General features: G+C 35.5%; 1 protein-coding gene across 1 annotated transcript in view; it reads right to left on the bottom strand.

Moving 5' to 3' along the window:
- Positions 1 to 17108, bottom strand: part of BRWD1 (bromodomain and WD repeat domain containing 1) — a 55294-nt gene that overhangs the window by 25601 nt on the left and 12585 nt on the right. The window contains exons 12-28 of the mRNA XM_013129681.3: positions 16748 to 16788; positions 15777 to 15875; positions 13677 to 13827; positions 12942 to 13076; positions 11437 to 11565; positions 9476 to 9701; positions 8876 to 9061; positions 7925 to 8108; positions 7091 to 7181; positions 6044 to 6184; positions 3891 to 3976; positions 2834 to 3029; positions 1779 to 1895; positions 1572 to 1679; positions 1093 to 1217; positions 866 to 948; positions 299 to 410 (exon numbers count right to left, since the gene is read on the bottom strand). Coding sequence (XP_012985135.3) covers positions 299 to 410; positions 866 to 948; positions 1093 to 1217; positions 1572 to 1679; positions 1779 to 1895; positions 2834 to 3029; positions 3891 to 3976; positions 6044 to 6184; positions 7091 to 7181; positions 7925 to 8108; positions 8876 to 9061; positions 9476 to 9701; positions 11437 to 11565; positions 12942 to 13076; positions 13677 to 13827; positions 15777 to 15875; positions 16748 to 16788 — 2210 coding nt within the window. The remainder of the gene's footprint in view (positions 1 to 298; positions 411 to 865; positions 949 to 1092; positions 1218 to 1571; positions 1680 to 1778; positions 1896 to 2833; positions 3030 to 3890; positions 3977 to 6043; positions 6185 to 7090; positions 7182 to 7924; positions 8109 to 8875; positions 9062 to 9475; positions 9702 to 11436; positions 11566 to 12941; positions 13077 to 13676; positions 13828 to 15776; positions 15876 to 16747; positions 16789 to 17108) is intronic.

Raw genomic sequence — 17108 nt, 5'->3', positions numbered from 1 at the left:
AATACAGAAAATTATTTACAAATGTGAAAGATATCAATAACTTTTTACCATATTATTCACTGAAAATTTGCCAGAAGTTATTACCTATTCACACTGTGTTAGATTAGCAACTTGAAACCACTAAGAACTGATAATCACTAGAAACCACTAAGAACTGATAATCACTTGAAATCACTAAGAAGGGATAATATGACCAGTGAAATCATTTGAACAATACATTCTCATACCAAATGAACCAGCTATGTAAGAGGCAATCCACACTACTCACATTAGAAGTGCAAAATCTTTTCATACTTACTTAACACTGTAACACTGAAAATGACTATCTGGATATTGAGGCTGATATGGTTCTTGACCCAGCACTGTTCCAAACCACCATGCATCATCAATAATGGATCGGAACCTATCAGCTAGCGCAAAAAAAAAAAAAATCTGCTCAGATATTTTACTAAGAAAAGTTATTTAACTATGCTTCTTCTACATGCAATGAGAAAAACTTTTGATTAATGTATTTCAGTTTGAAGATCTAAACCCACTGATATTCAATGAAAGATGAAACTGCTATTATGCCAAAAGAATATGAGTGCTAAAATTTGAGTAAGTTTGCTAGTAGCTAAAAGTAAGAAAAGGGGGACACCAAGGCCTCAATATGTTTTGAAGATTGCACCTCAGATCTACAGTAATCCCTCCAAAAGGCTCAATACAGCAGTTATTAGGCTCATATTTCTAAGGGGCAGAGAGACCCCACATACCAGAGAGCCCTCTGAAGTTAGAAGCAGATAGCATTTAGCATATGTAGCAATTAGCCAAGGATAAATTTCTGATTTCAAAATCATTTGGTAAAATATTTAGTACACACACTTACAAGCTTGCCAGTTCCTCTGCCGTGCTTCATCATAGAACTGACGTAATATAAGGAAATCAATAACATCTGGCATGTCGTGGTATCTAGGTTAGAAAAAAACAAACAAAAAAAAAAACAAACAAAAAAAATCCCACCACTATTTCATGTGTGCACTTTAGGGCTTTAGGAAGCAGCTTAAAAAGAAATGCAGTTTTAAATACTGTTCAGAAAAACAGAGATGCACATACCTGATGGAAAATGATTTGTCTGTATGTTTTCCAGTGGCATGATCTATAAAGGCAAGCTTGAGGCAACACAATGTGGGAGGCCCAACTTCATATCTAATTCCAACAATTTTTACTAATTCCTGATCCTACAGGTGAGAACAAAGAGTTTCAGCAAGTTCTACTTTCTGGAATATGCACAGAACTATCAATTTAACATTAGTTAACCAAGCACATGAATTGTACCCCCATGCAAAAAGGCAAAACCATTGAACTGTGAAAGAGTTCAATGGAAGACAGTCCACCAGACTTGGCAATTTTAACACAGGTTATTTGGGCTTTCCACTCTGGTAATTGAAGTCACTTTCCTGTATTGTTTCCATAGGGAAACATTGTAAGAAATAGCATAATGTCACAAATCAATGTTCTGTGAACCATGTAACACAACTCTTCTTTCACATACTACTAGTATTGAACCCACTGTATCTTCAATGAAAACCTACCCTAAGGTCTACTTTTCTCCATGGCTCCTTGTGTGGATTCAATTCATAAATGTTATTTCTTCTAACTGCTTCAATGTAAGCTTCATGCCCTTGTCGGAAATATATTACCTGAGAAAAAAAACAAACCCCAAATGGTAAATGTTTTCCTATATTAAGTAATTATGTTAGGTAACATAAGCATTTAAAGATTTCTATCGATATTCCTACCTCATCACCCATCTGAGGGACAAAAGGGGATCTTCGAAGAGCTGTGTCTGTTATCCAAACAGGAGGATGCAAATCGTATGACAATTCCAAGTTCATTGGCTGTGTTTCAGAATTCACCTTCACATTTAATAGAGAACAAAATCAGGCATAATGGACATATTCCTGACATGAAATCAAAACAACTTATTCCATTATAATTTTGTAGATAAAAACCTTAACTTATAACGAGACTAAAGTACTTTTCCAGAAAGTATTAGCAGAAAAACTCCAAGGCTTTCATTGAGTTCTAACTGTATTTGTAGTACTAATACTAAGCATTCTTTCCCTTTATGAAGATTTAAGTGAACAAGATTACTATTATCTATTAGGCTGCAAGAAACTATTTGAGATTAAAACTGTATCACACAGTAAATATTCATACTAAACAGTTCCAAAATTGTCATATTGAGAATACTTGGAAGAAAGCAGAACAACTGAGAGAAAAACATACCAAAATTACCCCAAGTATTAAAAATCTGTATTTGTCCCTTTTTAGTAGAAAACAGCAAATCACAGCTACTGTAATTTAAAAAAATATAATTATTTAAATTAACTTGAAAATTTTCATGCAGAGAAGTATTGTAACTTGCAAAAAAAATAAAGTTCAAGAATAAAATCCCAAACATAAGAATACAGTGACTATTTTGCTTAAGTTTTCAAAAAGATGTTACTTAAATAATTCTACAGATTATTAGATTAAAACACTGTTAAAAACCTGGTTTAATTTATTTAACTCTGCTTTTAATTATCATATTTCCCCTTTGATACCAGCAACCTTGAGAACCCTTTTTATTTGAAAAGTGAGAATGACTTCACTTGGAATGTATATTTGTCCGTACAGATCTGCAGACACTTTGCACTTGGAATAGTCTCAATTTAATTTAAAAGTACACTGTATGTAGTGATACCAATATCCTTGTCCAATGGCAATAAAAATTACTTTAACAGGTGCCAGTTAAGAGGTCTGAAAACCTAAGAGAGTAATTTATTAGAGTAATTAGAAGTTAACTGTATACCTCCTCCTGCTTTTTTGGTTTAGGTTTTTTTCTCCTTTTTCTTCTTCTTCTCTTTGGAGGAGATGATTTCTCTGCTGATACTTCCTCTTCTGAAGTACTGCAATACCTGATAGCTTTCCGTCGAGAAGTCCGTACTGGAGGTTGCAAATTAATCCCTGCATCAGCTATCCAGTCGGAGTATCTACTTGAAGAATCACTGTCCATAGTGGATAGAGTCAGGGAAAATACAAACACAGAACAAAGCTGTCAGTATTTCAGAATGCTAAATTCTTTTAGACAAATAACTGCAGATGCAGATTGCTGTTGAAAGTTCTAACAGAAGAACTAAAATTACTTTGACCTGTTGTAACAATTACTTCACTTGATGCTTCTCATAAATTTTGGGGAACACCATACTTAAAACCATGGGGCTTTTTAAGAAATCAAGGCTGGTGAATTCCAAAATAAGTAATTTATTCAAGAAAGCTGTGCAATGAGATTCTGGACTAGTTGGGAGCCCTCCCTAAAGAAGACATTAGCCAAAAACTATCTACATTCTTTAAAAAGATAGTTAAATAAATCTCAGGGATACACATTTGCCTTTCTTATACCTCTCTCTCTCCTTCCTTATTCTACTACTATAGAGTTCTAGAAAGAATATCTAAAAAAGCCACAGCAGAGGGATTAAAAAGTTATCTATAACTTCAGTTCTAAACAGAATTATAGCCTTATCAAAATAATTCTTTCCAACCAACCATTTTGTAACAGAAACTGGCAGTTGCTGCATTGTTAACAAAACCTCCCCTCAACCAAACAAAACCCCACACCCTTCAAAAACCCAATAGAACAAAACTCACTATAAAAACCATTCCATCTTTCTGCTTGCCATCTAGAAAAACAGTAAAAGTATTTGAAACTATATAAAAAGACAATGTTTTGGTGAAATGGAACTCCAAATAAAAATATAATTTTCTCAGTGCAGTACCCTCCAAAATTATTACATATTAAGCATGACAGAACTTCCATGCAACTTTTCTAAAACTTGTTACAGTTAAAGCCAGGATTTGTTCACTTTTACCTAGAACTATTACTGTTGCTTTTCTTGTCACTTCTCCACTCTTCCTCTTCATCAGATGAGCCAGAGCCCTCACTTTCTTCAGCTTCCTGATTTAAAAAATACGCAGAGTCAATCCAGAGCTTTCTCACACCACATGTTTTAAGGGTTTGAAACATAGAACACATCCTCTATTCATGTCTGCATATTAATAAGTTCGCAAGAAACCTGGTAAAAAGAGTTGCTGAAATGGAAATGAAAGTAGTTCTTTTTTTGAGCAGATTTCAAATTACCCTATTAACCCCACAAGCACACTATTAATCAATAACTTCTGTATGTTCACTCACATTGTATTAGCCATGTGGGCCCACCTGCTGTATTCGCTCTTGGCAAAGCAATACTCCTATCCCCCTACCATATGACAGTTCTACTTTTTCTAGTCTAATAATAAGGTCACATCATTCATCAGGACAAAGTGGAAGGTGATTTTGATTCCTTCAAATTCCAGACTTATGATGCTGTAATTAGGTCATGTAAAGTACACAGTAAAATCTAGCTCACTAAAATGCAAAGGAAGACTTTAAAGATTGCAAAAGGCACAAGATAAGAAAGCAATCATGTCTCCCATTTGCACACAACATAGCATTTATCTTGTTACAGGAGTAGTACTTTTTTTTTATTAGTTATGCAAGCTAAAATCATGTGATTTTTCTGATTATAGTATCACCTGATTGACCAAGTACTAACTGGGTGTTGTTATGCATGTATCAAGATGCTAAACTAAACAGTCAAGATACGTCAAAATATATTACAACCTAAGTAGTTTCCTGATTGTTGTTTAACAGTTTATTTGCATCATGTTTTACTTGTTTTCCATAGCTGAAATTACCAAGTATAATACATTACTCATGTCTCAAGTTACATACTGTCAAGCAAAGAAATCAACCAAACAAAAAACCCCCAAGATTTAACTTGCAACTCCCAGTTCGATACTGTTTGAGTTAGTCCAACTAATTGTTATTTTCAGAGTAACAATGTTAAGTCTTACCCCTAAAACCTGTTTACACAGTGTACAGGATGAACAATACTGAGTTATTTCTTCCTTTCATCCTACCATTTGTAGGATTAAAACAAACAAAAAAACAAACAACAAAAAATAAAACCATCTACATCAAAGCTCAGCTTTTTATATTATTGAGTACTATTGGAACTAACATCTCTTCAAAAATATTTCAGTATATGTAGTATCTACAGGACAGTGTTCATAACTCTACTGTGCTCTGTGTACTTTGAATTTATGAAGTTCCAAAAGTCTCCTGCAACTCCCCTTCCACCCTATTCCCAAAATAAGAAAAACATGAACTTTTCATTAAAGTAATTCTTTTTGTGTTTAAAAAAAATCAGAATTCTTTATTATGAGGCTAGGAGAAGAGAGTTTATTTCCAAAGAATATAATTCTTAATCTTACTTTAAGAAATTTTCTTATCTCCCACATATCGCCCATTCTGTTCACGATTCTTCCTTAAGAAAGCAACTGGTCCAACAAGTCCAACCTTCTCTACTCCTTCCACTTCTTCCCCCTTTCCCAGTTTGAGACAATTTCCTTGTGTGCAAGTCAAGACAACTGTAATCCAAGCAGTCCTCCCACTGATTTACAGCATTTGAGAACACAACAGTCAAAAGCTCCTGCTACCTACAGCAAAGTCCTGTTTCACCACAAGCCAGGACTCAGCAGGATAATCAGACTGTGGAAGAATCACGTTACCTGGCAAAACAATGCTTTCTGAAGAGCCTTCAAAATTCCCAATTTTAGGTGTGCGCACAAATTTGGAAGGTTTTTGTAGAGAAACAGCAGAACATCTAAAATCCTAATGTGACTAAGCCAAGCTTGGCATTTTATATTGTTTTTTTGCCTTGGGTTATGCATTTGGTTTAGAAGATTCTCAGCAAAACCAGTTCAGCTGTTTATAAAATGAAGGAAATACTGCCATTATTAAAGCAAGATACCTAGGTCTGAGAAGCGCTAACAATGATGGTATGATAGCAACACTTTGCCTGCTAAAAGATTTTATTTCTTCTTTTTGCTCATTTGTTTTAAGAAAGAAAACACACATTTACATGGAACTTCACTTATTGGGGTACGTGGTTGAAAATACCTAACTCAGAAGAGAACTTACCTGCTCTATCAAGCCAAAGCAGTTATCTCTTTCTTCATCAGAGGACTCCAGCTGGTCAATGTTATTCCGTGTTCGGTAACTGGGATATTTCCGTCTATGTAGTCTACGCTTAGATTGTATTAACGAAGACTCCGAGTCACTCTAATTTATATAGGAAGTAAAAAAAGAGGTTACATACAAGTATGTATGTCGCAAACTTAGGAGGTGAAAGGGTGGGCAAAAGCTGAATGGAAACAGAATCACATCCCAGCCTGATGTCAAGACTCCTTTTCACCAGAAGTAATTTTCCTGTAAGCCAATAATTTTAAATTTGCTATTCATGATTCCAGATTTAGTAGCCATCCTAAGCAATTACTCTTTATAAGCTACTATGACAGGGACATTCAAATTACTTCATAAATATATTTACAGAATGAAAACATTAACTGCCTACAAACATGCAATTCTTAGAGGGCCAGAAATCCTCAACTCCCCCAGTTAGGGGAAGGGTGTAGGAGAATTCTTGCATTAAATTGTTTTGTACTGCAAGACACAGCATATCAGGCTACTACAGTATGGAAATTTTATAATAAACAATTTTTCCTTCTTACTGACCTTTTCCAGAAAATGGCTAGTGAAAAAAATGTTAAAAACTGAGCAAGTCTGAAAAAGTTGCCCCACACACAGAACATTGCCATCTTAAGTGACAAGGGAATAGCAATATAGCCTACACTTCTTCAAATATGGCACCTTGAACTCTTTCATCTGCACCTCAGTGCTTTAGCATGGACCTGCAAGAGCTCTTTGAAACTTTAACTACAGTGAAACCAGAATGGGCTGAAATCAAACCTAACTTTAAGATTAACTTAGATGGAAGGAGGAAAGGTTGAAAGAAAAAAGAATTATACGCATTCATAAAAATAAATCCAACCTTGTCCTGCAATAAGCAGAAGTTGAACCAGCAGGAATCTTTGAAGACCATACCTTCAGAAATACCTGCTTTCATTTTTTAAACCATGATTTATCCCTGGGCACAGAATGTCCATTTTCCTGAAAGCTGCCACATACCTTTTCCAGTGACTCGAATGACTTTTTCTTTTCTGTTGCATAGAGATCTCTCTCCTCTTCCCCTTTAGCAATTCGATATTCTTCCTGCTTCCTAAGAGAAAGCAATGAAAATCTAATTCTACATCTGTTCTGGCAATGTTAAAAAAAAGTAAAATTACCTGTTCTCTTTAAAGGACCCAAACACCTATACCACATTCTCCTTTCCAGATAAAGGATATTAAGAAAGTCTTCCTTGAAAATACCAGAATGTAATAAAACCTTTTCAACTGCATTTTCAGTCCACATTTTTCTCTTCAATTACTCTATCTCCCAACACCAAGACAGCTTTTTAGATACTTCAGAGATGTGGCAGCACATATGGTTGTACTGTTAAAGGGAATTATTTAGCTATCAATATTAATTCTTCTTTTCACAGATGCATACTGAAAACACATTCGAAAGCAGCTAACTGCTATAGCATTTCAAGTGCTCAGTGCTGGTTGTTAACACATCACCCCCACAATCCTCACAAAAGCACAATCCTTCAGTATACACTTTCATCTAAATGAATTTAACCTATATCACTTTACTTTGGCAAGAATCAAAGTAATCTAGCCAGCCTCAAGATGACTTAAAACATTGAAATGTGGGATAATAGTTCTCTATTAAACTAGAGAACTCCATCTATTACTGTTGAACAGACTTCACAATGAAAAAGTTCTTAAGCACAGCTGACCACAACACTGAACTATTTCAATCTGTACCATGTATCCTTGTTAGCTTAAGTCTAGGTTTAGAAAGAACATGATGTGTTCTCCCTGGTCACATCTGCAGCCCTGTAAGCTGCCTACAGACCTGAGTAAGCTTGGTGGTATTTCTGGTACAACAACTCTTCGTCTCCAAGCCTGAAGGTCTCGTTCAGTAGCCATCTGACTTCGTGGAGCATTCTGATGCATCTGACGCACACCTTCAACTTGCCCACTACGTCGCAGGCCAATATTGGGAGGAGACTGGATGTCTAAACTTGGTCTTCTAAAAGCTAAAATATAAAAAAAATCCCAAACAGCATTTTTTTTGTTTTGCAGACCACAGAGAATTAGAACCTTGTTTCTTCCTTCTACAAGATAAAAATTTCGCACTTTACATACTTTTAGCTCTATAAGCCTAAATATAGGACCGATTATCACCTTCAGAAAATTACTGTGAGATTACACATCTACTTATAAAACAGTTATTTATACTACTATTTTAATACAGCGAAAGGAAGTATAATGTGACAGGTGTTTTTCTGTATTATTTCTGGCAGCTCTGAGGTTTGCAAAGTCTTTAAAGAGTACTTTTTCTGGAGATAAGCTTACATAATTAAAGCTACAAGGACACAGATCAGAAGAGTGTCTGGTTTAAGTCTGTAAAGAAGGGAGAGGGGAATCCAGTTTGAATAATACTGTATCATATTATTATTGAATAATACAGTAAAATATTTATTCTGCAAACTTTAGAGAAGAGTTAAGTGTAGCTCCTATAAATTTTATTTGCATTCTTTAAAAATACTATTGAGCATGAGAGACTTTACAAGGAATACAATTAAAAGGGAAAACTCTTTAAAAGGAAAAGCAAAGCAACTTTGTTTTGTGATTTAATCACAGGAGTAGCAGTGTTTTAATGAATAAAAAGATCTTAATCAGCTATCACTATTTTAAGGGAATCTTAGTCCAGGATACAACAAAGTTAAAACCCATTTGAAATATTTCACACAGCATAACAAAAATACTAAGGTTACCTAAGAATTTACCAGCCAGTACTAACCTCTTCTAGGCGTTCCTTCCCCATTTTGTGGAACACTTGAAGCAGATTCTTGATCTGCACCAATTCTTTGATCTTGTTGTAGTTGCAACTGTCTAATCATGCCATCAAGAATGCTGGGTTCCAAGCCTTGCTCATCTTGATCAACTGTCTGTTGGCCTATAACTTGTTCAACCACTTCTCCGTCACCTTGCAAGTGTAATACAAATAAAATGAATGGGTACAATTAACTGACTCCTGTAAACGATTTAATCTCACTGTTCACATCACCATGAGATGTTCTGCAACTAAACACAATGAAATTATTCCAATTGCTTATTCCAAATAAGACATTTACAGAGTTCACAACTTAAACAGTTTGTGCATGTCAGTGCCTGCAGGCAGAATTAAGACACCCATTCGAACAATCTATTTTTTTTTCCGCTTGTTTAAAATCATATTCACTATGAGACCTTTCAGCATCTTTAGTGAACATGATAAGATAGCATATGGGAAAATACAGGCATTTTTAGATCACCCATGTCATATCTACTCAGTTTCCATTGAGAATTACTACAGTAACTCCCACTTCCAGGTTTAAGACCTCAGTGATACTGTTCTTACTTGTTGCTACATAACCAAGTTGAGGAATCAAATGTTCATCTGCACAGTTCTCTCTTCCTGGCACCAATCTTTGGTATTTTGTTGGATGAGGGTTTCCATCCACATCTACCAAGAAGGGAGGGGGCATGAGATGAGGAGCCTGTTGAGTCTGCTCATCTAGAACATAGTTGTTAGAGTCTCGAATAAGTGGCCGATAGTCAGTGTGGAAGAACATCTGATCAGGAATCTAGAAAGAAATTAAGTTTTATGTTATCAATTTGAAAAAGAGTACGCTAAAAAACAAAGAACAAGTGACAGTAAAATATCCAGAATCTCCTTAAAAGAAAGGGCAAGTTCACAATACGAAGAGATACGCAGAGCTACAATTAACCTGTATGTGTGTTGTAGTACTCTCATTTTTTGCTAGTGCTTTGGCAAGCAGCAAAATGCTTTTAGAAAACAACAAACTAAGGTAACTGAAAGCAGAAGCACTGCTTTACACTCAAGTATTTTACATTTCATTCTATTTTTTAAAGCTCCACACTCAGAAAAAGTTTCCCTGGTTTCCATGCAAGAAAATCATTGTCAGAAGTTCATCATAAACTCTCAAAATAAAGTTCTTTCTTAATTATGCAATGTCCACCAGTAATTTTTTGCTGTAACTGAAACAGTCTGTTAAATTCATGCAGATGAAGGAAAATGGTTACATACATATTAGACCATAGTATGTTTCCTCCAGCAGTGATGAGCAAGACAAAAAGTGCAAGTTTTAATTTCATCATAGAATGGTTTGAGTTGGAAGGGACCTTAAGGATCATCTAGTTCCACCCACCTGCCACAGGCAGGCACACCTTCCACTAGACCAGGCTGTTCAAAGCCCCGTTCAACGTGGCTTTTTCAAAAAAATTCAGCAAAGAATACAGAGCAAGAAAAAATCTTTAAAATGCCAAACATGGAATTACTGTTGCAAATTAAGAGAGAAGTGAAGAAAAGCATAGGTCAAGAACCGCACTTTTAAGAGCCATTTCAAAAAAAACAAACACATGTATTTACCAAAACAAAAATGAAACATACTGATGGATTCAAAAAAGTGTAACATTTATGCCATGAACATTTTTCTAACATTTCAACATCCACAGTGTTGGAAGAATACTTATTTTTGCTTATTTTCATCAAAATACTGCAGCAAATTTGGGTTTGAATAAGGAAAGGCCTAAGAACTGTAAATTCTACTAACTGAAATAAACCAGTAAATTATTCTTAATATACAACCAGCATACTTTTTTGTCAATCAGGTAGTAGTGCTCACCACCCGCTGACAGATATCCAGCCCAATCCAAGCAGCAATCTGGCCCTTCCGGATAACTCCACCCAGTTAATATACTGTGCATGATACGCTGTGGTATGGAATACCCCTTTAGCTACTCAGGGTCAGGTGTCGCTGTCTGTGCTTCCTCCCATCCTCCCCTCCTCCCTGGCAGATCATGAGACTCAGAAAGCTCTTGATAGGGGTAAACGTTATTTAGCAACAACTAAAAACATCAGTGTGTTATCAGCACTGTTCTCAGACTAAGGTCAAAAACACAGCGCTGCAACAGCTACTAAGAAGGAGAAAAATGACTGCTACTGCTGAACCCAGGACAGTGACATATTTCAATCTTTCAACACCAAACTATTTTCAGAAAATAGAAATAAAAGTAATTTTGAGGCTGAATAATTAACATGCAATTAGCTGGCTGGAAGGTGTATTACAGAAAAGTTCTTGGGAGCTACTCCAAAGGGAATGTTAAGACACTGATTATTTCTGCAGTGCCAGGACCATACATACAAGAGAACTTAGTCATCAAGGAACCTGTTATATTTTAATCCCATACTCATACAAAACCCTTTTTTTACATATAATGTTTTAAAGGAACAAATTTACTTAACCTAATTTCAGTTAGAAACTTGAATAAACAATTCCAATAGAAGACTAAACTTACCTTTTCATAAGGCCTGCTACAGCCAAAACCAAATATCAGTAGATGCCCGTGAGAATCTGTACATGCAAAATGCTGCCCATCTGGTGAAAATTTACAGTCAAAAACAGCACCATGTCCCTGGCCTTCAATCTAGATTGAAGGAAAGAAACTCAAGATTATTTGACCATTTTTTTTCTGAATAAATTGTAGTGCAACATCAAAAATCAATTATTTTATCAAAAGCCGTCATGCACCTCTTAAATATCTCCATTAAAAAAACAATCTAATTACTTCAGTTTATTTCTTTTCCCCTTGACATGCAAGCTCCTAAGTCATAGTTTTAAAAATATATAGCATTCAATTTTAAAAGATGCATTAAAAAGTATGGCAACTTAGTATTATGAAAAAAAGAAGAAAAAAAAGGCTTCTGGAGGCTTTTTAGCTGTTAATATACTGTATAAAAATTAATTGCAGCTAAATGTATACTGATTTTGCTAAACCAATTGCAAGAAAAGCACAAGGAATCTTAAAGCTAAAGAAAAAAAAAATCACTTCACTATTGACTGTAACCAGAAAAAAAAATATTAAAAAATTAATATGAACATTGGATCATAACTTAAGTCTCAAGGAAAATAACCTTTATAAAGTGTTAATCACGAGTTGTCAAATGGAGCAAATGTCATGGGAGCTCTCAAGAACTGCACCAATCCACTAACACTTATGGTAATTATATTACAATTTTTAAGGCTGTTGAGAAGGCAAATATTTGCCCATTAGACACTTAAAGGTCTTGGTTTAGACCATCTTTTCCACTCTTTTAGATGACACCTCATCTCATTAAGGGAAACAGCTACTGCGAATGAGGTGCACAAGGATCTTTAGTAACAATGAGCAGAAAAGCCCTGGTGTCACTATTCACCACATCTCACAGACCAAAGTTCAAGTCAGAAAAGCTCAGATGTTGGCTGTGATGTAAGTAAAGTCCTGTTCTGTTCCCCTACACTTCACAATCCTCACACCTAATGGCAAATTCTTACAATTCATCTTCCTTGGCTCAGAAGCTTATTAAGACCTCCCTGACCAAATTCTACTTGGAAACCCTACAGGAAAGGAGCAGTGGAAGGACCTGAAGAGTACGTTTGTAGAAAATCAGTGAACTGGCTCAGGTTAGTGTAAGGTTCAGTGAGAGGCACTTCATTCAAGTTAGAGAACAGAAGTGGCCAGCTGAGAGCAGAGAAGGGAGGCAATGTTGGGCCTTTTCTGTCACACTGAACTGTTAAAACTAGCTCCTGATCACTTTGCTTCTACAGTTACAGTAACCAAGATATTCAGTGGTAAAAGCTCCAGGGAAAAAAAAAAATCATAAATTATGATGGATTGGTTTGGATTTTTTTTGATAGTTGGTTTTTGGTGTCTTTTTTACAAAACAGCGCAGTGCGTGTGTGTGGTGGTGCAATTCTTTAAATTAATATGCAAACACACTACTGTGCACTGAGAAAAGAAATGGTACTTATAGAAGTTCTTACCATGTTAAAATAATGCTTTGTTTTTGTGCCTCTGGTAATGTCCCATATAAAGATGTTGCCGTCATGACCTGCAGACAGCATTATCCTGGAATCAAAAGGATGGGTCTCCAAGACAAATACTTCATCCGCATGCCCCTAGAATTTAAAATTGCATATTGTATGCAAACATGGACATAAATTCACATCAACAGGATATTTACAGTAGAGTCCAAAGCACTGTACTGTCCTCTTCTGACACTCAGACTTTTGGAAATTAGAACCCTACATGCTGCACCCAAGAATATATGGACTTTTCCAAATTCATATTCCATCTATATTGACTGCTACTTGTGGCACCTAAGTAGAGCAAACCTCCAAGTAGTCAAAAAGACTATAATTTGAAATTTACTCATTTTCTAGATTCAAGCAGGAACTCTAGAAATATGGATATTTTGCCAAAGGAGAGCGAACTATTCAATGGACAAGTATGTTACTGCATAAAAAACTTATTTATTCAATTCGAGAAGCAAGTTCAACACAGCAGCTAGGAAAATGATTGTTCAAATCCAGGAGGAAGCAGCTAGTTTTGGTTATTAAAAAAAAAGTAAAAATAAATAATCTAACAAACACTATACCTACTTTACCATTCATACAAAGCTTTGAAGACAAATCAGATCTAATTACAAACTTGGTGTGCACACATCATTTCAACTCCAGGAAGACCATCTACTTCAAAAAGCAAGTAAAATTACATACCACCAAGTCATGAAGTAATTGCCCTGTACAGGAATTCCAAACTTTGAGCAGATGGTTGTTCACAGCCGTAACAACATAGTTATCATTTTGGTTCCAAGCTATCATGGTTACTTTAGGCTTCATGAATTTGTCTTCCTCTGAACATGCATCACTATTTTAAAGAATTAAAGAAGATGAGATATTTTTAATGTGCCCATTTCAATCTCAAAGCACAGGAAAATAACCCCTTTCCCCATGTTAAAAACCAGACAAGGATAAGGAAGTTAAGAATTAATTTTGAAACTCTTGCCCATAAACTTCATTTTCTTTTTGGAGCAATCAACTATAAAGTAGATCTGGATTTCTAGCACACTTGTTTCACAGGACATGCTAACCTCTTTCCCATTTCAGATGCAAGGCAAAAAGGTTTTTTAGAGCCTTGTCTCTTCTACAATCAAAAGTGTTAACATAATTTCTTTAAAAAGCTGGACTTCTTACCATCAAGAGCTTTGAAACTCTTTCAGAAGCTACCCTCTACAATAAAACATTGTCCTGGGTTCAGCAGTAGCAGCCATTTTTCTCCTTCTTAGTAGCTGGTGCAGTGCTATGTTTTTGACTTTCAGCCTGGGAACACCACTGATAACACTGATGTTTTTAATTGTTGATAAGTAATGTTTACTCTGACCAAGGACTTTGTGAGTCTCATGCTCTGCCAGGGAAGTCAGGAGGAAGCAGAGAAAGGGCACCTGACCCAAACTAGCCAAAGGGGTATTCCATACCATAGCACAGTATGCCCACTACATAAACTAGAGGCAGTTACTCAGAAGGGCTAGATCACTGCTCTGGTCAGGCAGGGTATTGGTTGGCGGGTGGTGAGGAATTGTATTCTTTTCCCTTGCTATTTTCCTTATCATTATTATTATTGGTGGTAGCATTAGCGGGTTTGTGTTATACCTTAGTTACTGGGCTGTTCTTATCTCAACCTGTGGGAGTTACATTCTTTTGATTCTCCTCCCCATCCCTCCAGGATGCACATCCTCCTCCCTATCCCTCCAGGGGGCGCAGGGGAGCAAGCAAGCGGCTGCGTGGTTCTGAGTTACTGGCTGACATAATTTCTTTGAAAAGTTGTGACTTTTTACCATCAAGAGCTTTGAAACTGTTTCAGGAGCTAATCTCTACAATAAAGCATTTTTTTCTGACTCCCAGGGTATATATGTTAAATACTTATTACATGACTAATCCATTAATGTCAATCTATCCTCTTGTTTCTCTCCCCAAAATACATTTATAAGATGCATAACACTCCCTCTCAGCATCAGTCAACTGAAAGAACAAGTTTTCTTTGAAACACAGCTTCACACAGTATTATCTATATTCCACATCAACCAGTAGCCTGTTTTAAAAAAGACACTCTCTAAAATGACATACAACTACAACTGTGCATATTAACCCAGAAAGATGCCAGTAAGATCTCACATATTAACACCACTTGGTAAAACCACTTTACCACTTCATTATTTTTTTCATGGCTGCATCACAAGAGGAGCTTTCAACCACCCTTCAATCACCTATTATACCCAAAGGGTTTTTGTGTTAGTTCCCCCCTCTCAATCACCTACAAATTAATTTCTGGTTAGTGTCTACAAATGCTGACTGAGCATTCTGTAAGTCAACCATCCTTCACACTTATCCAGTGCCATGCAATATTCTGATCTTAAATTGGAATAACACTTTTCAAACTGCGTGCCACCTGTGTATTTCATTAATATACATTTTAAAAAGTACAAAAGAATCAATAATATTCAGCAAGATCAGTTCTTGATGAAACCCACCTATTATCCATCATGACGTCTCAAGAAAGAGGTTATGATCTACTCTATTTTTACTAATCTTAAACATGTTTCTCCAGTCAGGTGTCTGACTGAAATCCAGATAGAGATCCATTGCACTTTCCAGTAACTTTTTTCCCATAACAAAGAAAATACAATTAATTGTTAAATGACCAGAACACTCATTTCATCCCCCCCAAAGACCACACTACTTCATCTTAATATTGATAAGTTTTTCAAACTTTCTGGCTTAGTACAATGGATGAAAAAAAAAAGGCAACTCTTCACATACCCTGGTAATCGATCAGACATATCCAACAATATACTCCTCCATTCTGCTTGCTCAAAATGCCAGATTCGAGCTGTTCCATCTCTACTGCCACTTATGAACCTTGAAGAAATTTTAAAAGACTGTTAATTCATCTTCAAATGAATTTGCTTTTAAGTATATTTAATTACACACCACCACAATTTAAAACATTACAGTGAAAGACTGTTAGAATTGAAATCTTAGGTTTCTGTGCAAGAGAATTCCTTACTGTTACCAGTCCATTAACTTTCCAGTAGCCCAGGAAAGTTTTTCTGAACTGCAGTGTTCTTGGTAACAGTTATCTGGCTTTCAAGAAGAGAAAAATCCCAATTAAAAAAGAAATAATAACAAAAGCTGCAACTTAGGGTTACAAGTGTAAGTCTACCCGGAAGGCTAAAATCCACATCTTCATTAGTGATAGACAAATCAGAGATCAATTTTGATTCCATTCTGTGCTGGAAAGATGGGTGAAGTTTTACAAATAAAATTTATACATTCCACCTTTACCCCCCTTTTTCTCCTCCCCTCCCCCCCTCAACAGTTGCAAAACTGTTACATCAATTTTCTTAAAAATTAATAGCAGGCTCGGAAAAAATGAAAAGAATTAAAACTGATTTTAGATCATTTACATTGCATTGTTCCATTTCCTAATTTGGTCCAATACTGAAAGAAGGGGAAAGAAAAGGTTTTTGAAGCCACAAGTATACTGGGTATGTTAAAAAGTACTCCTCTAGGTAAATAAAAACCCAGCCAGTCCAAAGACATTGTCAAATAAAGATTAATAGAAAGCTAAGAAAGCTGAAAATTGTCTTCTCCTGCATTAGTCCCAAATTTCCCCTCTAAGTTTCAAGTAGAAAAAAGTTTTACTGGAAAACTACAGGTGAGAATAATAATACATTTTTAATTCCAAATAATGCATTATTTATTCACATTTGATCATCTTTTCAACATACCTATCACCACTGTTAGAAAACTGAATGCTGTCAACTTTATCCTGTAAAAAAATACAGTTTGTTAGAAATTCTATTTTTAAACAGAAAATTACTTCATATTTTTTCATATTCACAAATCTGAGTTTATCAAAATCTGAAACAATGAAAAAATTGCAGATTGTATAATTTCTAAGTTTTAACTGCAAGGTGAAACAAGTCCAACAAGTACCAGAATTCACTAACTGTTAATGCATTTAAAATGTAATTTTTTTAAAAGCCCCAATTAAATATGAATTATTGACAGATGAAGTAACTGTCCATTAATAACCTGGCAGCCAATTAACTAATATTTGACTATATATTTCCAATACCTTAAGCCAAC

Source organism: Melopsittacus undulatus, chromosome 2 (genome assembly GCF_012275295.1).
Source record: "Melopsittacus undulatus isolate bMelUnd1 chromosome 2, bMelUnd1.mat.Z, whole genome shotgun sequence".
Taxonomy (NCBI): domain Eukaryota; kingdom Metazoa; phylum Chordata; class Aves; order Psittaciformes; family Psittaculidae; genus Melopsittacus; species Melopsittacus undulatus.
This window is presented reverse-complemented; position numbering and strand designations above follow the sequence as displayed.